Here is a 27,258-nt window from a genome sequence, read left to right on the forward strand (position 1 = left end):
TGCCAGAGAATTGAACTCGCAGCCACTGAGGTAGTATGCCAGCACCATACGGACCATTCTCTCTTATCATATGCTGCTGATTGTTAACTTGAGCTTTCTATCAACCATTAAGATGTTTATTAAAACACTCGATCGTTTATAACTTTGTTACAGTTTCAACTTTAAAATATATAAGTATTATGAAATATTATACATGGTTTCAAAATTAACCATTTACCTATACCATTGCAGCTTTTCTCATCATCATACTCTTATTCCCTAATTCACTTCTTTTTTATTTTTACGTCTGAGCCTTTCGAATATTCTCTTATTTTTAGCATAAATATGTAATCTTAAAGTGAAGAAAATCTTCAGGAATCTACCCTTAATGTCATGGCAAGAAGGAAAGATCATATTTTTTTGTCCCAGTGTTTACCTATGGCACTAGTTGTCCTGATAAATTGCTCATTTCCAAAGCTATTTTAATGTACCCTAACAATACTATCTGCATTCTGAAATAAACTGAAGCAGGCAGCGTTCTTTATATTCTTCTAATTAAGTCAACCTTTAAGAAGGATCTGTTTGTGTCGGTCGAGTGGTTGCTCTGTATTGTTTGATGATAAAACGTACAATGATTATTTGACTTTTTAACCTTTTTTTATGCAGTAACCAGCAATATAATGTAGGCTGCTCAGTTCCACTTGATTAAATTGTCACTTGAGAATTTGTCAAAATCAGGATCCTGTTTCATTTTCAGCATCACCATTTATTTCAACATTTGACTTATTAAGAAAGTCAGCTAGAAACTCGCAGTCTGTATGTTGTAATTACTTGCACTTGAGCATTTAAGAAGTTATGCAACCAATATCAACTTCAGAGACTGTCGAAATTCTAAGGCAGTTGGCACTGGGTTTTTCAGTTTTATGAAGCTAAGCAAGTTTTCTAGACAATCTTGAGTGAAGTGAATCTGGATGTCAGTATAAATCTGTGAACTTTGGCCAAATAATTACTTTGGATATTAAGAATGGAAGTGTAAAAACCATACCACTCCAGTTTGTTGTTTGTTTGTTTGTATGGTGTTTTTACGTTGCATGGAACCAGTGGTTATTCAGCAACGGGACGAACGGCTTTTTACCGTGGACTTCCAGAACCACGTCGAGAGTGAACTTCTATCACCAGAATACACACCTCTCACTCCTCAATGGAATGACCGAGAATCGAACCCGCGACCACGCCACTGAGGCGCTTCCACTCTTGTTTGAATTGGCTTCTACTGTGCATTAACTCCAATATATATTTCATGAAACACTTACAACATGCTGAAGATGCAGTATACTTTGCTTATAACAAGATTCACTGACGTTACGAATACCATGATTGGATGTTTAATTACAACAAGATTCATTGATTTACTTAGTGCCATGATAGGATGTCTGCTTGACATTAAATCGAACCACTTATTTATCAGACCAACGAATCAAGCTGTTGTTGGTAAGTCTTTACTGTATCCTTCGCGTTCAACAAGTAATGAAGTCCTACTTTTACCCAATTGCTAAAGAAATTTAAAGCACCTCATACTTTAATGTGATGGATTGACATGAGCTTCAGTGAGTTTTGGTGCAAGCTTCAGATCTATGCCTTCCTGAAAAAATACCAAACTTTTGGAATTTCTGCTGTCGATGGCAAATCAAATTTTACCATGTCATCACTCGATAAATATTACCTTTCACTAGACATGGCCACAAGTTCTTTTTATGTGGTACATCGTGCATGAAGTAAAGAAATTGTTCTTTGCTAATAGAATGAGCTATCTTATTCCCCACGTCTGATGTGATGGCACTAAAATGCAATCCAATATCATGCGCTCACTGCAAAATATTGAAAGCCAAAGGTTTTAGTTTCCCCCGTGACGGCTCTGGTATGACACTATCAAGACAGAAGCAAGATGGCGCCCGCCGCCCATCGGTCAGTGACGTCGCCAAAGTGGTTCCGAGCATGACCAAACTCACTCACTCTCTCTCTCTCTCTATATATATATATATATCATGTAATAGCTCATAACTACTGGCCATCAGTTGTTTGGCTGAATGTTTTGGGGTTTGCCAACAAAGGTCAGTCGGGCAGGCTAGTCACAGCTTCGATAGAGTCGAGTCATGTTAGCTCAAATCAAGTGGTCATATGGATGAGAACTAGTCCAATGATCTCCGAGAAGTCATCGGGATCTCCATATCATAATCACTTAAGAATTCCTATCTTAAAGTTCATTTGGAGAAATTCCTTTTCAGGATATGCATATCTAATGATAGGAGTGTTTCCTATAATGTTCTTTGGATGAGAATGGCGAAAGGGAGACCATGCTAACACTTTATCTCAAACCATCAAGCCTAGGGCCCTATAGCGAATTCGTCATTCACGATAACGAATCCATCATTCACAATTACAGTAAGTAATTAACGAGTACAGTATGTACTCATTAATATACACAACGCAATGTCATATATTGAATGTCAATTAAAATGAGTATAAAAATCTGGGTTGTATTGTAAAACTTAGGCGTCCATTTGGTTATTTAAGTTTCCATTCACCTTGATTTGAAATACTCTACTTATTACAAAGTGAGTGGTAATAAAGAAAAAAAATACGCGGAGAGTAAAACAAATGTTAACTTTCAGCATTTATTGTAAGAAAGCATTGAGATGGTCACTAACAACTTAGTCGAAGAGACCGAAGCCCATGTCATCATCAGATTCCTCCTCGGGCTCCTCTGTGCCTTCTCTTCCTTTTCTTCAGCTGCAGCACCACCAGCAGCTGCAGCACCACCGCCACCAGCAGCAGCAGCACCACTGCCACCACCACCGCCAGCAGGCATACTTCCTAATTTACTCATTCCTGTTGGGAAAAAAGAAAAAAAAAAAAAAAAAAAAAACATACTTTTGAATGGAACCCAAGGTTTCCTCCTTTTACTTCCCCCCCCCCCCCCCAAACCCCTAACAAAAAAACAATTCAAACATTTGGCAACATCAAGTCTGTTTCTCAATACTTAAGAATGATAAATCTAAACATCTTGCCTTATGAGACAGAAACAAAAAAAAATTCTAATGAAAATTAAAAAAAAAAAAAAAGGGGGGCTCCACAAAAACAATTTTTTCTCAATTCAAAAAGGTAGGTGTGAGTGTAATACACGCACACATATATATTATTATATACACATATATAAATAAAGGTATAAGCCACGGAAGCTCTTGTGCCATAGCTGCTCCTGCACCAATGGAGCTCTTGAATTACTAAAGATACAGAAGGCAGGACAGAGTCCCTTTCCGCTTGAGAAGGACACACAGACGCCCAGGTACTGTAGGCTTCTTAGAAGTTAGGACTCTAATACAGAGGAACATTCTGGAGTAGGGAGCACACGAGGATAAAGATCCAGTGGCCAACAGACACTCAGAACTTTTCCTGGTGCAGCCTAATCAGAAGGACACCCAGAGGATGACTTCTCGACAAAGAATGAATCTTAGAAGATGGTATCTTTCACTACACTGACCCTCTAAGCCAGCGTTTCTCAACCCGTGCGCCCCGTGAGGTACTCAGGTGAACCCCAAGGAATAGGAAAATTATATTCTAATGTTTAAAATATGTTATTATTTTCATAAATTTTGCAGACAGTGTGTGCATTTCTGTGTCTGAGTAGTCTTCGATATTTGACATTTTAAACTGGAAGGTAAATTCCTTAATCTTTCCTTTTCACTTCATTGGGGGTTTGAATCAGTAATTACTGGCCTCTTTTCTTTATGAATTTATATCCTGCTAATCTTCTTAGTAATTGCTTAGCCGAAAATTAATCCCCCCCCCCCTCAAAGGCTACTACTGAACACATTTTCCTTCCACAAACACCTTCCTCACAAGTTTGTGTTTATTTTATGCTATGCAAAATTCAGTGCTAAAAGAAAACCTTTTAACATTTTATTGCTGATATATGAATTTCCATTAAAAATGTGTCAAGAACCAGTTTAAAAATGTGTCAAGAACCAGTCCTTTTCCGACTGGTTCTACGAAAAATTGTCTCATTCGTGGTTGAAATGGAACTAACAATCTTAATCTTTTATTACTTTTGGTAGATTATTATTTTTTTTTTCATGATTCTCTCTTTCTCTCTGATACTTGAATATTAAATTGTAGAATTGTTGTGATGAAGAGTAGTATATTCCATCGATTCTCAGCCACAGTAGCTGCCTGTCACTCTTAATCTCCGATTTCCTCTTCAAAAAAGCAAAGCAGGAATAATAATAAAATTTCCCCTGAGGCCAAATACCAGAATAAACTACGCCTAATCTAGCACAGTAATTCAGATTAGTGGATGAAAGGACATAGCTATAGTAGTACCAATCTATGGCGAGGGTTTGGGTGTCTAAAAGCAGAAACACGCGTTGCCATATCTTCAAGTTCTTTGTAGAGGCGGTCAAAGTCAAAGTTCTGTATTTCTTACTAATCACCCAAAGGAAACATTACCCTTTGGTCTTAACCTCTGTCCTATACAGATTATCCTCCTTTCAGTGTCTGGTGAAAGGGGAATGCCACTCTAATTCTTTAGAAGGGTTTGCTGGTATAAGTTTATTTTTCCTTTATTCAGATAGTGTGTATTGGCATTAAAACTTCAGATATGAAACAGTTCTTTTTATTCTTCAATTAACTTATTTATTAACAACCTACATGAGAGAAAACTAAAGGAAAATCATGGATATGATAAATTTCATACATTAATCACTTCTTTATTTCTTTATATCTAATAAATAAGAATGATAATGATACACTTTATTTAACCTCGTGATACATGCAATTACAATGGTTTTCAAAGAGAAAAGTACAGAACGGTGTAAAAAGAAGAGAGAGAGAGAGAGAGAGAGAGAGAGAGAGAGAGAGAGAGAGAGAGAGAGAGAGAGAGAGAGAGAGAGAGAGAGAGATGCTTTAAGAGGACTCCTCATCAGAAGTCAAGACTTACAATAAATGAATCAATATATTTATCAATAAAGATATCTTTTGCTGCATCTTCCACTTGCAATTGGTCGGCATGTCTTACGGCCTTTTTCCAATTTTCAGGTGTCACAGTATCCAGAGCTTCTTTAGTAAGTTCCGATAGGTTTGCCATCTTAAAATAGTTTCGTTTTGCTACGAAACTTTTCACTTGGTCCCAAATTAAGTTCTATTGGGTTGTATTGGCAGTGGTAGGGAGGAAGCCGAATAATTTCATGTCCATTTTCTGCTGCAATTTTATGTACGACATAAGTGTTTTTAACAGAGTACTACCCTTTTACCAATTCTCTATAAGTTGACCATTCAACATTTTACTCTGTTGGTTTCGCACCTTTAGAGATTGGAAGCCATTCCCATAATGGGGACTGCCTTTTGCTTGACCATCGTTGGTAGGTTGACTTTATCTTCACTTTTTGCCTTGAATGATAATAAGGAGCATTATCCATCACAATAATTGAAGATGGCGGTATGTTTGGGAGCAACTGGCAACGAAACCATTCTTCAAACACTTCGCGATTCATTTGATGGTGATAATCAGTCATTCTTTGACATGAATGTGACCTCAGCATTTGGAATGAAGCCTTCTGCAGATTTCTCTTTAGTTTTCTCTCATGTAGGTTGTTGATAAATAAGTTAATTGAAGAACAAAAAGAACTGTTTCATATCTGAAGTTTTAATGCCAATACACACTATCAAAGACAATTAGAGTGGGCATTCCCCTTTCCCCAGACTCTGAAAGGAGGATAATCTGTACAGGACAGAGGTTAAGACCTAAAGTAATGTTTCCCTTGGGTGATTAGTAAGAAATATAGAGCTTTGACTTTGGCCGGCTCTACAAAGAACTTGAAGATATGGCAACGCGTGTTTTCACTTTTAGACACGCCCAAACCCTCACCTTAGATTGGTACTACTATAGTATTGGCACTCACTTCGCCACCTACCTTCTCCATTAATGTTTTGACAGACGCTCCTAACTTTCCATCACCTATAACATAATTGAACATTTTTGGTCTCCCACACCCGCACTTCAAGCTGGCATCAGGATCGGGTGTAAGGGAGCCAGGGTTAGGATAAGTTGAATAGAAGAGGGAGAAGGTTGATCTCAGAAGGTAAATTAGAGACATTTCTAGCATGAATATCCTGACTAGCTACCTACTTATTACTGCTAGCCCTAGCAGCTAATTTTCTCATTTTTATCCATCTCTTCACTTAAATATTCAAGTGAATGGTTAAAGTTTGCCAAGCCTTATTATTCCACTGACCACATTCCCACAAGTCAAATTAGGAGAGCAAGTTTGACCCCTACAGTTGGTGCACACTGAATGTGGATCATAAACACGCTTTAATAAGTATGTTATTGTTATTATAATACAATTAAGTTTGTTCATACTTACCTGGCAGATATATATATAGCTGTATTTTCTGAAGTCCGACAGAATTTAAAAATTCGCGGCACACGCAGTGGGGCGGCCAGGTGGTAGTACCATTCCCGCCGCGGGGGTGGAGGCGGATATCAGGAACTATTCCATTTTCTATTCATATTTTATCAGTGCCACTGTCTCCTGAGGGGAGGTGGGTGGGCACTTTAATTATATATATCTGCCAGGTAAGATGAAAAACAACTTTAACTTATTGTATTATAACAATAACATTTTGTTCATGAAACTTACCTGACAGATATATATATAGCTGAATCCCACCTTCGGATGGTGGGAAGAGACAGAATAGGATTTTTGGGAAACTAAATTAAGTAGATGATATACATCTTGGTTCCTGACCTGTTAGCATAGCCGACTTCGTGATTACTGTCACCAAAGTCTGCTTCTGCGTTACTAGAGTTGCCAGCGAGGTAGAGACCTGTAATGCTGGTGCGCTCTAGATGATCTGTCAACGGGGGCGTGACCACAATGTGACTAGACCATATGACCATACTTTTGAGGGCACCGAAGCTAAAACCACCACCTGACCTAACCTATCAAAGTTAGTTCCATAAACTTCTAGGCTAAAGAAAAGGAACGCGCCTCAAGCGACCAACCCTTCAAAGTTAAAAGCACACTATCCCTTTTCTATAGGATAGGATTCGTGTTGCTTCTTGCACCCAATAATATATCTACGGATATGTATGGTCCTAGCGACTTACGGATCTGAAATGTCGTCTTCACATCCCGCCGGGAGTGTGAAGCGAACACAGAGTTGCTTCGCTAAAGCGTGGCACTCAGGATGTTACTGAGTGTCATGCTCTGTTGAAATGCTTCCGAGGCCGCGCCCTCACCTCTTGAGCATCATATTAAGAAAAAATCTCAAATCTTTATGCAAACATAATGAATGAGACCTCTTAAAAGAACTCCTTGGCTATAAATGCCAGGGTGTTCTTGGACATGAACCAGTCTGGTCTTTTTACGGAACACCGCAGATTGTCGGGAGTGTGAAGCGAACCCAGAGTTGCTTCGCAAAAGCGTGGCACTCAGGATGTTACTGAGTGTCATGCTCTGTTGAAATGCTTCCGAGGCCGCGCCCTCACCTCTTGAGCATTGATATTAAGAAAAAATCTCAAAATCTTTATGCAAACATAATGAATGAGACCTCTTAAAAGAACTCCTTGGCTATCATGCCAGGGTGTTCTTGGACATGAACTAGTCTGGTCTTTTTTACGGAACACCGCAGATTGTCTGTTGACCTTGACTTTCTATAGTTTTATCAAGATAAAACTTGAGAGACCCTACAGGGCACAGGACTCTCTAATGCCCTTGCCCAAATAATTTGTGCCATATACCCTTGGTCTCCAAGCCTTCGGGTCAATGGTCAGACAGGTTTTCGTTCTTATCAAGAACGGAAGGCTTAGCGGACAGACCGCATTATGTCCTTTAAAGCCAAAACCTCTGATGATGGCTAAAACCTCACTAACCCTCCTTGCCGTGGCTAGAGCGGTTAGAATATTAGCCTTTCTGGTCCACGGTGTATTAAGTTCGCAGAAAGGATAGGTTCGAAATGCTTTTGGCATCAGAAACTCAGACTACGTCTAAGTCCATGCCGGAACCTTTGATCCAGAGAATACAAGATCTCCACAGACCTCAAAGATCGTGAAGCTTTGTTGTTTGACAGAACCGAATCTCTGAGCCTAGAGGCCGTCACAACATATTTGCATATTCTACAACAGTTAGGACTTCTATCTTATCTCATACTTCATACGGAAAGATAGAACCATAACGAAATTCACAGAGGTCGAGGTGGAGGAACAGTCATTTCCCTTCACTATCTCCAGAAACGGCCCCCTCCGATTGAAAACTGAAAATAGGCAGCACTGCTTTGCCTTGGCCAAGAGACTGCCATTAATCTTGAAGATCTTATCGCTTCTCGATAGTCTGAACGCTTTTCAGAACTCAGAGAGGAGAGATATTAGATACTTCACTAAGTGACGATGTTTGATTACACCGATTCTCTCGGAAGGGTCTTTGGACAATTCTCTGAATTACCTGACCTCTGTGAATCCAACCTCTTAGAGGCCAACATGTGGCGACTAAAGCTAATCCTCTAGGATCATGAATAAGGGAACAACTTAAGAGGAAGCTCCTTCGTCTTCAATATTACGAAAAACTTAACGAAAGGACTCCCTCAGTCTCTCCTCACTTTCGACATACTTCTAAGTGAGGATTACTCGACGTCATAGTTGTTGCCTTCGATCGAGAAGACCCCCACGGACGTGCACTAGATTAACGAACCTATTGAGGATCGTACGTTCCGTGCCCAAGCCCATAACCAATTCTCTCTTCTCGAGCTATGAGAGAGCTGAGAAATTATCCGAGATGATTTGGGCCACTCGATCCAACCTCACCCTTCGAGGAACTGGAAAGCCGACTAAGTTTGGCTTCCAATTCTTTCAGACAATGTGCCAGAAACATCTGTTCTCTGTTCGGATGTCTGGCACCCTGTCGCTATCACCTGAGGTGATCCTCAAGCCGTTGAGAGAAAATTAGAATTACAAGATCTTTGATGTTATTCCAATTTCTTCGTGAGGAAATTTGTAGAGGTCTGAATTGCTGTTTATTCAGGGAAAACAAGCTTCTCCAGCGAGGAAATGGTCCCCAGCAAACTCATCCTATTCCCTCACTCAGCCTGACCTGCTTCCTTCCCTAAATAAGGCTGCGCTTTGCATAAGCGGAGAAGCATTATTATAGTGCTATGCCGCGGTAGATTCGTACAGAATGTTACCGTGCGGTAAACCCCGCACCTAACAAGTATAAGAGATATCTTGTTGAAAAGAAATTTTCTAAGTAAACGGCAGGTATGATCATTCAAGATTACTAGAAATTTCCTCACCCGAGGCTAAAATCCATGATTGTAGGGCAAAGAGACGGTTTATTAAGCCATTCCCCGCAAGGGAGAGAGACGTAACCAACCGCGCATGACACCGAGCTAGCCGGTACTGCGTAGATCACAGTAACAGCAGCCTTGATCATCGTCTCGCACTATATGCCTGCGTTTGGCCCAGCTACTCCACGTTTTACGGGAAGGGGGATAGGTATGAAATATCGAGCCAAAGGAAACTCTCAAGCAGGCATATTTAAACGAAACAAAATTCGCTAAATACAGAAGCTGAGTGATGTTGCAGTGTTCAATTAGAATACTTCTCGTCTTAAGTCGCAATCCGTAGAAATAACTAGGATATGCGCCTACCCCTCGGACAATTCAACTGCTTAGTAGAATCATGTCGCGAGGTTAATATACATAGTATATTTATAGTATTCTGAACAACGATCTCATCCTAAATTCTTTCCTTAAAGAAAACAAAATAAGGATTGGAGATCGACCACCTTCGATCTCTATCAAAAAGAGTGAAGGAGAAGTCTTCCTCGAAGGAAAGCTTCAATGGAGCAACAGAAATACTATCTGCCTGAGTTGCCAGCTACTCCCTTTACGAAGGAATATGGTATGATATTATCGAGCAAAAGGACACTCTCAAGCAGGCCTATTTAAACGAAACAGAATTCGCTAAATACAGAAGCTGAGTTTGGTGTTGTCGTAACAATACCTGAAGAGTTGTTCTTACTCCGAAAACTCTTGGAAGGTTGAAGGGAGTGTCAAATAAATACATTAGAACAACAGTTCTTTCGGCTTCTATCCGCAGAGGTAAATACGATATGCGTATATGACTCGACCCATGCGTTAGCAAAATGACGCAAAGATAAACTACGTAAGTATTGTAGTAATTTGAACATCGAATTCTCTACTACATCTTTCCTGGACGAGGAAGAGAGAAAGAAGGAAAAAAACGACTGTCCACGTTTCGGTTCTGAAAATGAATGAGAGCTCTTCCGAAATTTGTTACTTATCCGCTTAAGCGATAAAATGTTAGAAGATCTTTGTCAATGAGAACTAACCCATTTACATGACAGAAAGTAATCCAGGAATTCGAGCATATAGTTTCCCGATTCCCGCAGAAATCGAGGAAGGGGCAGGATTCCTGATTAGAGACTGGGCTTACGACAGGAAGGACCTTAATGTTCCCTTCTTGCAGCGCAATCCCGAAAGCAGACGAGGGCGTTTTATGACACCGAAAAATCTGCTTACAGTTTTCCTGGAATTCATTAAGTGATGGATTCTATTGAACGCTCCCTTCGTAGAAAGCGAAGTAGACATCTTGACGAGACCAAACTCCTTCCTCTACTTCGACGACGCCGTCTTGAAGAGCGTTCTTGCAGGAATCCTGCCGAACGTCTTGATGCGTAGGACGCCTATCGTTCTGAAGAACGTCCTGGCAAGTGCTCTACCGAGCGTCATGACGTGTAGGATGCCGAGCGTCTTCAAAAGCGTCCTCGCGAGCGTCCTCGCTAGCGTCCTGGCGAGCGTCCTCGCTAGCGTCCTGGCGAGCGTCCTCGCTAGCGTCCTGCCGAGCTTCCACCGAAGCGTCCTGGCGAATGTCCACAAAAAGCGTTCCTGCTGAGCGTCCTCAAAAGCGTGCTGGAAAGCGTCCTGCTGAGCGTCCTCAAAAGCTTCCTGCCGAGCGGTTCCTCAAAAAGCGTTCCCTGGAAAGCGTCCAGCTACGAGAGTGTCTGAGCAGAGAACACCAAGTCTTCTGACGACGTTTCAGAGAGGAACTCGTTGAGCGCCTTGATGGCATGCAAGGCCCGCCAAGAGGCGTCCTGGCGAGCGACCTTGCCAACATCTCAATGTTATGACGAACCGCGTTTTGCGTATGACATTGAATATTTTTAAGGGACGTCCTCATGCGAGTCTCCATGGAGAGCCGCACGCTGCTCCTGAAGAGTGTGAACACTAAAGGAAGACGTATGGCTTTCGTCTTCCGCAAGGTGCTTGCCGAGCGTCCTGGAGAATGTCTCTACTTATAGGACGTCGAGCACCTCCAAAAGCTTCCTCCTCACGTCTAAATTGCCCTTCTTATGCGACCAGAGACATAAGTTGTTTGACTGTGCAAAGCAGCTTGCCGGCCGTCAAACTTATCAGCTTGCTTTATCGAAGTAAAGCGAACGTTACATAACGTATACGGAGCGCAATGAGGAGAGGAGACGATACTGAGTTGCTCCTCCAAAAGGTGGAATCAAGAATGTCCTTGATTACCAAATTCTTTTGGAATGCTAGCGAGGTTGAAAACAGCTCTAACTTCATGAGCGTCTTACTCGCAGGAGGCTCAAATCACTCTTCTGGCAAGATGAATGAACCTCTTAATAATGTATAAGTGATATATACATGAGCGTTCACTCGCAGGAGCTCAAAATCCACTCTTCTGGCAAGATGAATGAGCCTCCTTAATAATGTATACATGATGTATACATGAGCGGTCACTCGCAGGAGGCTCAAATCACTCTTCTGCAAGATGAAATGAGCCTCCTTAATAATGTATAAATGATATATACATGAGCGTTCTCGCAGGAGGCTCAAATCACTCTTCTGGCAAGATGAATGAGCCTCCTTAAATGTCCCTTAGGAAAAGAGCCAGTGCATTCTTCTAAAAGGGAAATGTGGTCTCTTTACTCTCTAATCCTCTCGTGACGAGAGAGAGGACGTGAAGCGTCCTCTTCTCTAAAGCTTCTTTAGGGGGCGCGAGTCCTTCCGAGAACTCCAACCCCTGTGTGGGGAGGACGCCTCGGAGGACGAGAAGCAATCTTTCAAGATTCGCGCACGTGCACGATCTTTAGCAGCCTGGGAAGAGTCAACAGGTTCTGCCGAAGGGACGCCAGATCGGTGGGGAGCCCCCGTAACCCTCTTGCGGCTTTCGACATGCCCTCTCCCTGAGTCCTGGGAGTCCGACAGAGGTCCAGGCCTAGAGGCATTATGGGCCGATCTGACGCCCCCTCCACAACACAAGGGGCACTACACTTCACAACACTGGTTGGAGAGCGAGCACTTTAGTCTAAGATTACTTGATGTATCCTTTAGCAGACACTTATTCTAGGCTCGTAAGCCATACCACAGGGTTAGGCAAAATAAAAATCTACAGATAGGTTAGAAGGTTCATTATTTCTAACTTCTGTTTACTGTGGAGGAAAACTAAAAACCTGATTCTAACACGCTCTAAAATGCGTAATTGAATCCTCCTTCTTCCGTAATCAGTCACACATTACATAATTACCTTATGCAAAGAAAACATGTAAACGTCATATATACTAAGCGAGTGTCTACCGAAAGTTACGGTAGCCTCACTTACCATGCAGACAACAAAGTCTGAAACTAGGCTAACTAGCTTCAGACATCAAATGCAATGAAAAATTTACGATAGCGTATGCCTAGCCACAAATCCAAGTTAATAATCGAAAGAATAATTAGGATACTTAAGTGGCTAATGAAGTTTCAAAATCCTAGGCGGAGGTCTGTAAACAGTTTGTTTACCGACCGGCGACAGAAAAAAAATATGAATAGAAAATGGGAATAGTTCCTGATATCCGCCTCCCAGCGCGGGAATGGGTACTACCACCTGGCGCCCTCTGCGTGTGCCGCGAATTTTTAATTCTGTCGGACTTCAGAAAATACAGCTATATATATATCTGTCAGGTAAGTTTCATGAACAAACTTGGGCAATACTACCTAGTACTTTGAGAAATAGCATTGGACATGCTAATTACTAACGAACTCAAAAACTAAGACAAGGTCTAATTCAAAGGCAAAATTGACATTTCGCAATTAATTCCTGTTTATAAATAAACATTGCCAAATTGGGTACCAAAATATGATATTTTGGGTACTTAAAACCAAAAAAACCCTCCAAGTCATCAACCAGAAGATTTAACATTCCAAAAACATTTGCTGCTACCTGAACACTGTTTACAGTACCAGCTGGCAAAAAACAACTGATTTTCAGTGCTGAGTTGGTTCCACTCTCCCCTGGTAGTGGGCTGGGAGGGGGGTTTATCGCCTAACCAAAACAATGGGGCACTACCACGAATTTCAAAATTCTAGCTACCGACGGATAGAAACAAGCCTAGTTGCATATATAAAATCACTAAGGTTAATCTCACAAGCAGGGATTAACTGGCCAAAAAACCAACAAAATGAATACTTCACTAATAACAACTGGAAGATAGTGTGAAAAGCAAAGAAAATTACTGCCAAAATCCAATGATGTTGATTAGGACCTGACAGAAAACAAATTGTTAGCTATCTGCTAAGCTGTACCTGGCGATCCCAAAAGTGGGTAGATTCTGTTCACCTAAATTACCGCCAAATCTTAATTTTGAACTGCTGTGGTAGGAAGCTTTCATCTGTGTAATTGCTTGGTAAGTCACTTAGTAAAAATGAAAAGTACCATCCTTACATATAGCTAAGAAAAATAACAAAAAAAGGGCAAAATGGTACATTTTTTGTTTACCATAAAAAAAATGTATGGCACTCTTTACTTTCATATTTTCCGTGTAAACAGAATAAGTTCTGGCTTAAATTGTTTTGATACAGAACAGATTCCTAGGATTCTTAAATTCTTAGTTTCAATGTTATCGTTGAAAAAAAAAAAAAAAAAAAAAAAGAAAAAAAAAAAAAAAAAAAAAAGGCATCTTCATTGGGGCCCTTTACCAAAGCATGGAATTACACTTCATTTACCCAACATCATATTGCATGTGTTGCCAGATACACAAACAGTGATACTGCCACTTTTTTAACAAATTATTTTATAAGCATAAATTCAACAATGAACAGCAACAACTATGATTCAATGGTTGCCCTACCTTCTGCAATCAGCTCTTCCAAATTCTTGCCTTCCAATTCTCCAACAACTTTCTTGGCCTCGTCAGCATCACAATCTACACCAACTGAGCTTAGGATTTTCTCAATGTCCTTTGTTGATGGAGAACCACCACCAAGGGCAGCCAGACAATAAGCAGCAACGTAACGCATACTTCAAGTAGTACTGGAAAAGAATTGAGATTGCATTAATATACACTAATTTTTATTTGGTCCAAACTGTTTCACTTTTTACCACCCATGAATTTACATATCACAGATGCTTAGCATGAATAAAGTCCACAAAATTTCTACATTAATTATTTCCATACAGATGATAAGGTTTATTCCAATAAAAATCTGAATTTTTTTTTTTTTTAAGATTTACAATGTTTGATATACTAAACTGATGTTTTTTAAACATAGACATCTTCTGCAATACATGGACTACAGTCTGGCTACGAAAGGGTTGAGACTCTTAAGACAATTAGCATCGCTGCCATATTAATATCATCCAACATTACAGGAAAATGGGTGATAATCTGGTACTATACATGAGGAAACAGCAACTTTTAGCAGAGTTGCTGTTTCCTCATGTACAGATAATTAACTAAAAGTGACCGCGGGGCCACATTTAAAGATTATCTGTTACCTTCCTCCATTCGACAGCAGAAAAGCAAAACACAAGGATCAAACATTATATACTTGGAGCCTGCTGCCCATTTTATTTCCATATGGAACACTACAAATTTAAAGGCATATATACAGTACTAAACAAAAAGCTTTAGCTTCCCAAACTGACATAAATGATAAATATTTAACCCACCCCTATAACACATCACTGTTAAAATGCTTGTGCCAAATGTCAAATTTTGTTTACATCAGCCAAGGGGTTATGTACATTACAAACAGAAGAGGGAAGGTAGGCTAGGCTACTGTAAATGCATACGATAAACCATAACATACATTAGCTAAATTTTGTTAGCGTTATTCAATTTCTCTTTGTACTGAATTATAAGTCAATCTGCATTGAACCTAGAGAATTGGCTGATAATAATCATTACTATAATTATATGTATAGGGTATACTTTGTAGTGTAGGTAAGTATATATGTAAAGATGGTACAGATTAGCCTAGTGTAGACTAGGCTATATTCAAGATAAGATTTTTTCAACTAACAATGGGTTTTTTGGAACCTAACCCCGTCGTAAGCAGGGGAATACCTGCTGTAGTAGTATTAACATGAAATTTGCCATGAAATGGCTACATTCTTGGTTTATTAATCTTCTATTTCGTGTTATGTCATATACAACAGGAAATACAACAACATGCCACAACCTTCTCCCAGGTGATTTATCCCACCCATAACCTCGCTTTCCTATCAGTCCCCCTTACCGTGGGATGGAGTTCTGGGGTAATAATTCTCCCTGTGGTCTAACCCACCCAAAACCCCGCATTCCCAATGAGTCCCCCCTACCGTAAGGGAAAAACCCCCAGGAGGTTTTCTTAAAGGGGGGGTTAAAAAAAAAAAATTTTTTTTTACCAGTTAAACCACACCCAATAAAAAAAAAAAAAAAACCAAAAGGGTAAGTTTTTTTTTTTAAAAAAATTTTCTCAATTAACTAAAAAAAAAAAAAAAAAAAAAAAGAAAAAAAAAAAAGAAAAAAAAGGGGGTTCAAAAATTTCCCAAAGGTTTTTTTGAAAAAAACCCAAAACCCCAAAACGTTTTTGCTGTTATTGCTTAGATTAACCCTGATTACAACTACAATCTGGAGTAATAACAATAAACGTTACATACACATACAAATGTTGTTCAAATGAGGGCTGGGAAAGATGTGGCAATTCCGTGAGGGATAAGCGCTCACATCCTGAAGGGACCCCATACAGGATTCAAAACTGCCAAGATCAGAGACGTTGCTGTGTACAAGGAACTTGTTCAGCACTTGGCTTATCAAGCTGAACAGAGGTTAAGCATACAGTTCCTTGTCTGACCAGTCCAGAAGAAAGCATCTACTGCCCTCGCCTGTGGGTCTGGAACTGGCGAACAAAATAAGAGGTGAAATGATAGTTCCAAGATATGGCAAACAAGTCTATCGTCGGTTTTCCGGTTTGTTTCCAAAGGGCTAGGCAGACCGGAGGATCAAACGTCCATTCTGTCGGCAGGATCTGTTTCCCATGACTTGGCTTGTCTGCTAAAATGTTTAGCTTCCCCTGGACGAACCAGGTGACTAAATGCGTATTGTTTCATTCTGCCCAAATGAGATCTCTTGCCGCTTCGTAAGAGAGAAAAAGACAGAGTCCCTCCTTGTTTCTTGATGTACGAGAGAGCAGTCGTGTTGTCTGCGCAGACCGCTACAGTCTTGTTCTCTACTTCTGATGTGAAGGACTGAAGACCCAGGTGTATTGCCTTTAGCTCCTTCACATTGATATGCAGAGATCTGTGCTCTGGGGACCATACACCTACGATTTCGCTTGCTCTGAAAGTGCTCCCCATCCTAGGTCCAATCATCTGAAAAGAAGTTTAGGTTAGTGTTCAGTTGAAAGAGACTTGCCTTCTGACAGTCTCTGAATTCACCAAGGAGGTCCTCTTTTATTTCCTGTGTTATAGGAAAAACATGCGAGTCTGGAAGCTCCTTTCTGTTCCAGCTCGCTTTCAGACAGAATTGCAGGGGTCCAAGATACTGTAGCCTGCTGAGCGACACAAACTGCTCCATCGATGAAAGGAACCCCAGCAGACTCCTCCAATTGTTGGCTGAGCACTCGTTTAAGGACAGAACTTCTTGTATCTTTCTCATGCTAGAATCTACTCTTTTCTGGGTCGGAAAACCTGAAAACTCAGTCACTATGGTCATTCCCAAATACTGAATCTCCTGAGTAGGAATCAATTGAGATTTCTGGGAGCTTACCAGAATTCCTAACTCCTGTACTAATGAGAGTGTTCTTGTGTACCAAAGAGAGAGAGTTTTTGTGTACTAAAGAGAGTTTATGAGGTCCTCCGCGCACTGACTCTCTGACTGGGCTCTTAAGAGCCCGTCTAAATACAAGGATATTCATATCTCCTGAAGATGGAGCCATTACCCTGGTAAACACGAGGCATCGTCAGTCCGAAGCAATGGCACAAAAATTAAAAATCTTTCCTTTGAACACCAACCTGAGATACTTCCTTGACTTGGGGTGTATGGGAACATGGAAGTATGCGTCCAGAAGATCTACGGACATCATCCAATCTCCCTGGCGAATGGACGACAGGACTGTTTGATTTGTTTCCATCTTGAAGTTCGTCTTTACGATGAAGACATTCAGGGCACTGACATCCAGGATGGGGCTCCGGCCTCCCGATGACTTGGGGACTACAAAGAGACGATTGTAGAACCCCAGAGAGTAATGATCTTGAATAAGTTCTACTGCTCCCTTTCTTACAAGAGAAGTTATTCATCCTCTAGAGCCGAAAACCTCTGGTCTTCTTGAATAAGCCATTAAGACGACTGGTGTGCTGACTAAGGGGATAACGTAGCCTTCCTTCAGAACCTTGACAATCCAAGGTTCTGCACCTTTTCTCTGCCAAACTTCCCAAAACTAGAAGTCTGGCTACACTTGTGCAGAGAATGGTGCCCTCACTTGCTAGAGCCCCTCAAAGAAGTTTTCTTTACAGACTTAGAAAGAATCTCATATTTCCTCTTGATCTTGCATAGGATCTCTGTCTGGCCCGAAAGGGCTGGCCTCAAAAGTGTTACTGGAGGATATCTCGGTCTTTTGGAAGACTGGGCAAGGAGATCCTGCGCACATTTCTCCTCCAGATCCAAAGCAATTCCTAACACTATGACTTTGGGAAACAAGTGTCTTCATTATTTTAAGGGGGAGAACAACAGAGCTGATCTCTGAGGAAGTAAGCACCCTTCAACGTGTAGGAACACCAGAGCTCCCTCTTCTTGAGCGTTCCCAATGTAAAGAGAGAGGCCAAGTCATGGGAACCGTCCCTAATCCCCTTATTGGTACACGAGAGAACTTGCATCCAATCTGCCAGGAGGTTTTCCAAAAGCAAAGGGCAAGACCTAATCGTGCGGGCCAGAGCGCCAATGGACCAGTCAAGAAAAGTTGAAAACTTCAAATAACTTGAAAATGCCTTTCAGATGTGCCAACTCTGAGGCAAAAAACAAAATCTTCCCCGAAGAAAAAGCAGAGCGTCTGGCTGCATCTACCAGACCAGAAAAATCTCCTTGTGAAGAAGTGTGAACACACAAGGGAGGCACCTCTTTCGTAACATGACAAGTATCTCCACCTGGAGATTTGAGAAAGCAGAAAACAAAAAGGTCTTCCCTTGTTCCCTCTTTTCAGCAAGCCAAGTGTCTATCTCTTTAAGAGCCTTCTTAGCAGAGGAAGACAAAACCATGTTTGGCATCTTCCAGGGTTTAAACGAAGGCATATTATCCATATCCAAAGTTGTTTCAGGAGACGCCACATACGCTGAAGAGGGAGCCTCTTGATCTTCGGTAGCTTCGACTTTAGACGAAATAGGAGAAAGATCCACATCTGCAAGAGTCTGAGGTGTGGCTGCATCAACTTGTGTCCATGTCGAAACAGCCTCTATCAGAGATTGCGGTGCTGGAGCATCTCAAGGCGTCCAAGGAGACGATACCGAGGGAGCTTCGGTCACTACTGGCGCTAGCTGAACTGTTGTGGGTGCTAACGGAGTCGTAGGAACTTGAACTGAAGAAAGCGGCTTATTCAGTAAAAGCAGAATACTGTCGAGCTTCAACTGAATGAGATCTACTGTCTCAATGGCAGCAGCAGCAACACCGGGAGCTGAGTGAGTTAATGGAAGCTCCTGCGTGACCCAAGCAGGTGCTAACTGGTGTGCTACCGGAGGGAGCTCGCTTGATTACATCCATTGGGCACACCTGCACAACAGATACAGGAGCCGAAGAGCGACAACAAGCCTCGGGCGCCCGTTATTAAAAAAAAAAACTTCCGTGGAGGCAGTCAGAAGAAAACGGCTCTGGGCTGTCCCATTGACGGCAAGAAGGGCATGGATCTCTAGGCTGCATCCAAAGTGCCTCTCTTCAACGGCCGAGACTTGCTCCCTGAACGCCACTGGTGTCGTGAGAGGAGTCATCTGAACTCAACAAGTTATGCACATCCAAGGAAGAGACCTTTTCAACAGCTCTCCTTTTCATTCGCCGCCACCTGGGAAGCGACAAAGGGTTGAATTGAGGGGGCGACTGCTCGTGGGCAGACCCCACCCCCCCAACTTCCCTTGGGCTTATTAACCAGTTTTTTTGACTCCTCCCCTGCATTTGGGGAGCGTGACAGTGACCTTTGCTTAGGAGCATCGGTGAGACGAACTGCCACCTCTTCCACTGACACAACACTATCACTTTTCGCCTTGTTTATTAAGACCTTCACAGACCACACCCAAGCTGCTCCATAGTCTGTACTAACAGAGCAAAACGCTCATCAATCTTCTCTTCCAGACTGGTAATGGGGTTGGGATCGTAAGTGCGGGAGCCTGAAACTGGAGAAGGTGGCATAACAAGAGAAGTGTGAGCAGGAGGTAAGGAAATAACAGGAATATTGAAATCTGAATTCAATTTAGAAGAATCCTGACTAACTGATTTTGAAATACATAGCCCAAATCAAAGCCTCTTCCTGTCTCTAATTTCTTTATTAACGTAAAGCTAGTTGTCGAACTTACGACCTATGCGAGTTAAGACTGACCGACTTTACCACCAACCACAATTAAAACAACTGGGGGTACAGGGGGGCAGAGCCCCCTGGTCAGGTAACACGTTCTACTAGGTTAGTACGCTAACCTATATGTTAAGTCTTCCTTTAAATTTCTTTTCCTCAAAGGGGGGTTATGGGATGACACACGAGCCCACATGGTCAGATAACACATTCTACTAAGTTAGGTTGGTATGCTAACCTATAAGTTAATCTTCCTTTAAGGGGTGTTTTTTTTTTTTTTTTTTTCCAGCAGGTCCCAATATTAAAATACTATCATTTACAGAAATAGGCAGTGATAATATAATAATGAATATTCTTAGAACTTGATAACATTTCATTCCTTATTCATAATATAAATTTTTGGGATGTATCCTTCATAGCTATTTTTCGTAAAATAGGTGTTCCTGCCGAAACATTTCATTGCAATATTATTTCCTTTAATAAAATTCACACATTTTTGGTTTCATACATATAAGAGAAACTAATTTTTACTTTTAAAGTTCACATTACCCCCCCTCATCTGGCCTCTCTGATTTCCCATTGTCCATCATCACGAACATGGGGGGTCGTTTTTTTTTTTTTTTTTTTCTTTATACCTCCAGTATTGCATTTAAAAATATTTTCTTAATACGGCATTAGTTTCCACATACGTGTGAAATCATCCCCCCTTATTACGTCGTTTACCACCCTCCCCACAATTCTTCTGACCAACCAGACACCTTATCACCCACACAATGCAAATGCCCAAATTGTGTTTTTATATTACTTAACCAAGAAAGTATTTGAAGAGGTTAACACCCATTTCTCCATATTCTCAAAGTAACCACAGTTTCACCATTAATTTGTGGATAATACTTCTCTTAACATATATTTTTGGTTATGGTATTGCAAATATTCTTCTTTATTCCATCATTACGAACATTGTGCGTTTCCAACTCGGTAAAACTTTACAAAGCTTTAGCGGCCTTTTATCGCAGTGATTAGTAACATGCAAAACAGTAAGGAAGATAACTTATTCTTCATTCTAAATTATACCAGACAATACACTTACCAACTGAAATAGGACAATTTCATTATCACACAATTTCGTTACCAACCAGGGTTTTTCTTAAGTCCTCAGTACTTTTTAATGGTGGCACGCAAGGTCACTCTCCAATAGTTATTCCGCATCGCTGCTTTATGTCATTATAGTCGGGGATATTTCGGAGTTGGGTCAAAGGCATTTGCGCATGCGCTGACAGGTTCTGGTTACTGCACATGGCAGGTTTGTTCTAATTGACCTATCATATTCTCTTATTTAAATTTGACCGAGGCCAACCAATCATAGGCCAAGGATTATGCCAGATTCAGCTTCGTTTGCCGACATTCCCCTGAAGTCGTCCATTTAATTTCAGCACATGAACATTATGGATCTTTGCAACAGTTGTGATTTGACTATTGTGGATATCTCTGTTATTTGTAGGGATCGGGAGTCAATCGTTTACTTTTTTGCAAGGAATAAGGTGTTAAATTTAACTTATGGGTGCCCAAGTTGCCTTTATAGTATTGTAAAATTGACAAAACATAGGGTAGAACATCACAGCAGGCCAAAGCAGGCCACCTACAATCAATGCAAGCCACCCTCCGGGGGAAAAAAAAAGTTTTTACATTATAACGGCGTTCCTTAAATAACCGCGAACACCCGGATGGGGCATCAGTCGCGACGTGTTGTTGGTGAGAAACGGAGCTAAAGACCTCTACTCTCCTTTCGAAGTAAGTATTGTTTTTCTACAAAGTTAGAAATTAAGGCCAAATTTTAAGATTTAAACAGAGGGTACTGAAAATGGCGCCCCAGCAGTGGAAATCTCACCAAAAACGCTTTAGAAATTTTTACTTACAACTAAAATGTTTCGAAGATTGACGCCATCTCGATGTTTACGGAGTCGCTTGTGTCCAACAAACTTTCCATTTTTTCCTGTGATAAATCCGCACACCACTTGTACCCACAGACGCTGGAGCACTTTTTATCACACAATCGAAACACGATTTTTTGTTTCTCACCAACAACAAGCCAGGCGTAAACAGCTGTTTTGGGTAGAAGATGCGAGAAGCGTGCTCTTGGTCAATTTTTAAATAAGTAGTAAAACATCAATATTTTACATATTTATGATGATTAATTTGAAAATATTCGTTATTGAAAAAGTAACTCGACTCTGACTCAAATTTAAGTAATTATTTTTCTGAATTAGAACGTTTCTTTCAAGTTCTGTATTATGACGTCACGACATCGTGACTTTCGTACCTATTGTAAATAATTGCTATAACTCAACTGTCATTGCAGAACAGTTTACCCAGTTATTCATGCAGATTGTTATCAGCTATACATGTAATTGTTATAATCGTAATGCGCATATATATCTTTTTATTATTTACTTTTTGGATATATGAAGATGTTTTACTGCTGGATTATCGCCGTAGTGTGACGCAATCGTTTTCGGTCCATGGGCCCTCTGTCTGTTTTCGCACCATAAGAAATATGGGGCCGAATTTGCAATGACCAGAAAGTCGTTAAAAGAGGAAAGTTAGCATTGAGGGGCTATGTTTTGACTGAGAAAAATACAAATTTATTCAATAGCTAGCTTGTAAAAAAATACTTGGTTATAAAAACTTGATTGACAACTAAGCAGCATGTCTACTATGGGTTTCAGAGACAGTGCAAGCACGTTTTTGGGCAATACCTATTTCTGTAACGACACTCTTAACAGAACGAGATTTTGCTATAGTGCATTACACCCAGTGCCGTAATTTATAAGGGTATCGTGAATCACTAATCTAAAGAATAACGACACTTGTCCTTGTACCAAGAGACAAAAACTCCATTATGCAGAAATGGATACGAACAACGCTTATAAAGCTCCACCTACCTACCCTCTCCCCCCCAACCCCCCCCCCCCCATCCCTTTTCTTCTTCGTTCCTCCGCCTTCTTTCTCTCTCTCTCTCGCTCTCTCTCTCTCATCCTCTCTCTCTCTCTCTCTCTCTGTTGCCATCGGTATGTGTTGACCCTCAAACTGGTATTAAGACTACTATTTCACACAAAACGTTGAAATTGGTGAGATTAGGCTATGTATTGGAAGTACGTATATATACATAAATATTAAAGCAATTTTATCATTATTGCATTACTATGACAACGTAGAAATTCCATGAAACAGTTTTATAACATGTTAAGCGTCACCACGTAATAAATACGTTTACCGCGATCTACTCGGTAAAGCGCCTTCAACGGGAATTTTTATTACGTTCAAGACTTTAACTGTGCTTGTCAAGCCGTCAGCCCCAGTAAATAATACGTTTACTCGTATAGAAAGTGTAGGACATCATTTGGTAACACTCTCAGCACATGGGAAACTTATTTCCAGCCTGGCAACTCTTTCCTGGTGGTCGCTTATGCTAGAAAACTGCCTGTCCCGGTTGGTTTTCTTTCAATACGCTTCGGGCGTTTATCGAGACAAATTGGATTTCGCGTCTTTCACAATGAATGTCCCAAAGAGGAGGCATATTTCTTCAGGTGAGATCAATCAAATACTAGATGAGGAGTGTGATATTGATAACCTATTGATGATGAGAGCTCTAGTTCTGAATCCTCGAGTGATGATACAAACTTTTCTTCCAATTGCGGGAGTGAAGATGACTTTTCTTTGCCGAGTGACTGGACTCCGAGAGAGAGAGAGAGAGAGAGAGAGAATTTCCTACAGTTAATTACAGTATGAATAACAAGCATAAAAATCAATATTAACTTTGAAAAACTATCATCAGTGCTATGATCGCTGATTACAAAAAAGCGTGACGGTACGTTAGCAGCGAGCTCATCCAGGGCGGACGCTTAAACGGGGAGGATAATAATGGAACGCGTATGTGTGAAGCCTCACTAATGTGGCAACGATGATTTTGCCATTCTTAGCATGCAAACATTAAAGGTTACATTTATTTCTGGCATACGATTATTAAAGAAATTCAAATACTAATAAAGACTGAAATCAATGAAAAGTGCTAGCAAAAAAAAAAAAAAAAAAAAAAAAAAAAAAACAAAAAAAAAAAAAAAAAAAAAAAAAAAAAAAAAAGTAAGTCGGTTTTTTCTCTATGCACTTTCCGTATTCGTTCCTCTATGGTTTTAGGTTCAGGCGCCAGATGTACGGAAAAAGTAAACAGTTTGAGGGAATAAAACTTTGCAGTTTCGTCGTTCTGTCGTCGTCTGCTGTTCGAAATTGTTTATGGCGCGCGCGCTTAGAACCAGGAACAGCAACGGGTTTAAAGTGCAATGTGGAGTGAACTGAGACCAAAATGTGTTATAATAACAATCAAATAAGCACTGTGGGAGTTTCAGGTTGTGATGGCAGAAATAAGGATAAAAACCGCCGATTACAAGGTAAAAAGAATTGAATTCAGTTCCAACCATAACCCAGGAATAACAAGTTTCATACTTTCACTAATATAGGCAACAAAATGACAATTTGGCGAAAATTGCATTTTTTTTTCCTAAACTATACAAACCTGAGGTCTTTAACAATAGGAAAGTAGCTAAGCGGCAGCTGAACGGTCGTAAGCTTCGAACAAGGGGAGAACGGTAGTTAACTGCTTGTTCCGTGATCGTCGCGCGCCGCGCGACTGGGAGGTAAACAAATCACTTTTGCTTTTGGCCCATGCAAAATACGCAGTGATGAGGGGTGGCATGAGGAGGGACTTATGTTAAAGGACTCAGGTTTGTATAGTTAGGAAAAATGCAATTTTCGACAAATTGTCCATTTTGTTCCGATACGTAATACAAACCCTCGGTCCTTTAACAATAGGAAGACTGATTCTTGGTGGGAGGAATCTGAGTCTTTTTGATGAACAGACTGGTGTTCGTCCATCCCTGGAATGCCTCCCTGGTCGTAAGAGCGAGGGAGGATCCAAGCCTCTAGTCCGATTTGCGGCGGGGTGTGCACCGCAGGATCAATGGTCAGAACCTCTGGGCCGAGTACTAAGAGAGAGGCAAGCGTATCTCTTCGTACCAGCAAGCAAGAAACTTGTTCCTGTTTGCAAGAGGCAAACATAAAGTATGGGTTGTCTCAAGCTGGCATCCACTTTTTTCCTCTTCCCCCTTGTTGGAGGAAAGTGGTGGATACACGCTCCTATCCCTAGTGAAAGGGATAGGATGGGGCTCTGTTGAGTAGCTCACCTGCATCTTGTCCTTATCCAGCAGGGTGACGACCGTGTCCCTCTAACCACAGGTAGAGGGGAAGAAAAAGATGGGAAGAGGAGCCAGTCACACTCTCATTCACCATCCATTCTTACGGTCACACCAGGACTCGATGCTGTTCAGCCTGCGAGGGTCTGGGTTCGCTACACAAACGTGTTAGCAGCCACCACGGGTCCCAAGGGAAAAAGATCCAAGGACCTGTGGGCAATATCCCGAAGGTAGAAGGAAGGGCATGTGGTCTGGTTGGACCAGACCCTGCCTTCAGTACCTGCGCCAAGGAGAAGTTCTTGTGGACAAGGCAGCATCTCCTTCGCATCGAAGGCGGTGAAGTCCATTAGGGAGGGGAATTGTGGAACGACTCGAACCAATCGTCAGGGACCGAAGGGTTCTGAGTCTTCGCTACGAAGTTCGGTACGAAATCGAGCGTCACGGATCCCCATCCCCTGGGTGCCTGACTTCGCAGGAGAAGTCATGCAGTTCCTCAGAGGAAAAGAGGAAATAGTCGCATGACCTATCCCTCTTCTCTACTTCGGTGATGTCCAGTACCCATACTGGTCTGTCCGTTAGCAACGAAGTCTCTCGCATCCTCCTATCCCCATGCAGCGAAGTTCTTCGTAGTGGATAGGACACCGACACTCCATGGTGGGTGTCAATGGTATGGGTACTGTGACAAGCTATTAAACGAAGTAATGGTTGCTGTGTAACAACCGAACTAAGTCAACAGCGTAATTCGTAACTGACTCGGGCGCTCTGACAGCTGCCGACTGACTGCGTTCGGTAGGAGGCAAGTTGTCAAAGCATCCGAGTAAGTCACGTGACCTTCGCCTTTAAAGGGTTATGCCGAGAGACCAAACAAATGATGTATTTGTTTGTCACCAATGCCGGACAGCGAGGTGATGATTCTCTTAAGGCATGTACCCAACAGGCGAAAGTCAATTGCCTTCTAGAGACCGAGATCCCTGAAGGTAAAACATCTCATGTTTGTTGAATCTCAGCTAAGGAGAAACAACACTATGTACCGTTGAAGACGAAGGTAGATATTGAATGCAACCTACGTCTTCACATATGAATCGAGAGAAGGATCTCAAGATTCATAACCTGTGCTTACAAATGACTGAAAACGCTACCCGCTATTTCATTGCTGTCCGGTGAGAATTGCGTAGTTGCAATGAAAGCGGGGCGTTCTTCGGTAATGAAAACACAGGTGAAAGCCGCCTGAAGAACTGCTTCTCATGGGCTTGAACATTTGGAGGTAGAGCTGTCAGGTCGGAGAGTAGGCGATGTCTTCTGACACATCTTGTAATTCGGGTTGAACAATGAACAATTGTACACCTACGAATACGAGATATTTTGAAGACAAACTCAGATGTCTGCAAAATCATTCGCATTATCGCAGTGCGATGCAGCGGGAGACTTGTACAGACTTCTGTTACCGTGCGGTAAACAGAAAGATGAAAGAGTCCAAGAGATATCTCTGTTGAAAATTCTCGCAATGTCGAAGGCGATGGAATCTAGCGTCACCGCAGTAGATCGGTCCTTCATTATTGCGAGAATCCCCGTTAATCAGAGACCTAAGTCCATGATTGTTAGGCAGAGATACGGTTCGGTAGTCAATCAAGCAGGGGAGAGAGAGACATACATGACGTGAATCTCGGAGGCCCAGCTGATACTGAGCTGCTATGAGGCAGCTCAATACGCAGTGGTTTGAGCCTGCTGACTCGTCATCCTGAGTTGCCAGGTAATCCATTATTCCACGAAGGAATGCGTTCGGCTAGATAACTACCGAGCATAAAAGATATGCTTCGGGCAATTATATTTAGGACGAAACGAATTTCGGTAAATATAAAAGTTGAAATGGTGTTGTCGTGACAAAACCATAAGTATATAAAATTGAAACTGAAAACTCCTGGGAGGTTGCAGGCAACCCGAGTTGCAGTTCAATTAGAATACTTCTCGTCTAAGTCGCAATCCGTAGAATAACTAGGATATGCGCCTACCCCTCGACAATTCAACTGCTTAGGCAGAATCATGTCGAGGTTAATATACGTAGTATATTTGTAGGATTCTGAACAACGATCTCCATCCTAAATTCTTTCTTCAAGAAGAACAAAATAAGGATTGGAGATCGACCACCTTCGTT

General features: G+C 41.4%; 1 protein-coding gene across 1 annotated transcript; it reads right to left on the bottom strand.

The window, feature by feature from the left end:
- Positions 1-2,640: 2,640 nt before the first annotated feature.
- Positions 2,641-14,391, bottom strand: LOC135199810 (large ribosomal subunit protein P2-like). The gene is given in 3 exon segments (XM_064227952.1): positions 2,641-2,747; positions 2,750-2,868; positions 14,181-14,391. Coding segments are annotated over 3 exon segments (345 nt in total). The 5' UTR covers positions 14,350-14,391; the 3' UTR covers positions 2,641-2,690.
- Positions 14,392-27,258: the final 12,867 nt, after the last annotated feature.

The sequence above is a fragment of the Macrobrachium nipponense genome, chromosome 26 (assembly GCF_015104395.2).
Source record: "Macrobrachium nipponense isolate FS-2020 chromosome 26, ASM1510439v2, whole genome shotgun sequence".
Taxonomy (NCBI): Eukaryota; Metazoa; Arthropoda; class Malacostraca; order Decapoda; family Palaemonidae; genus Macrobrachium; species Macrobrachium nipponense.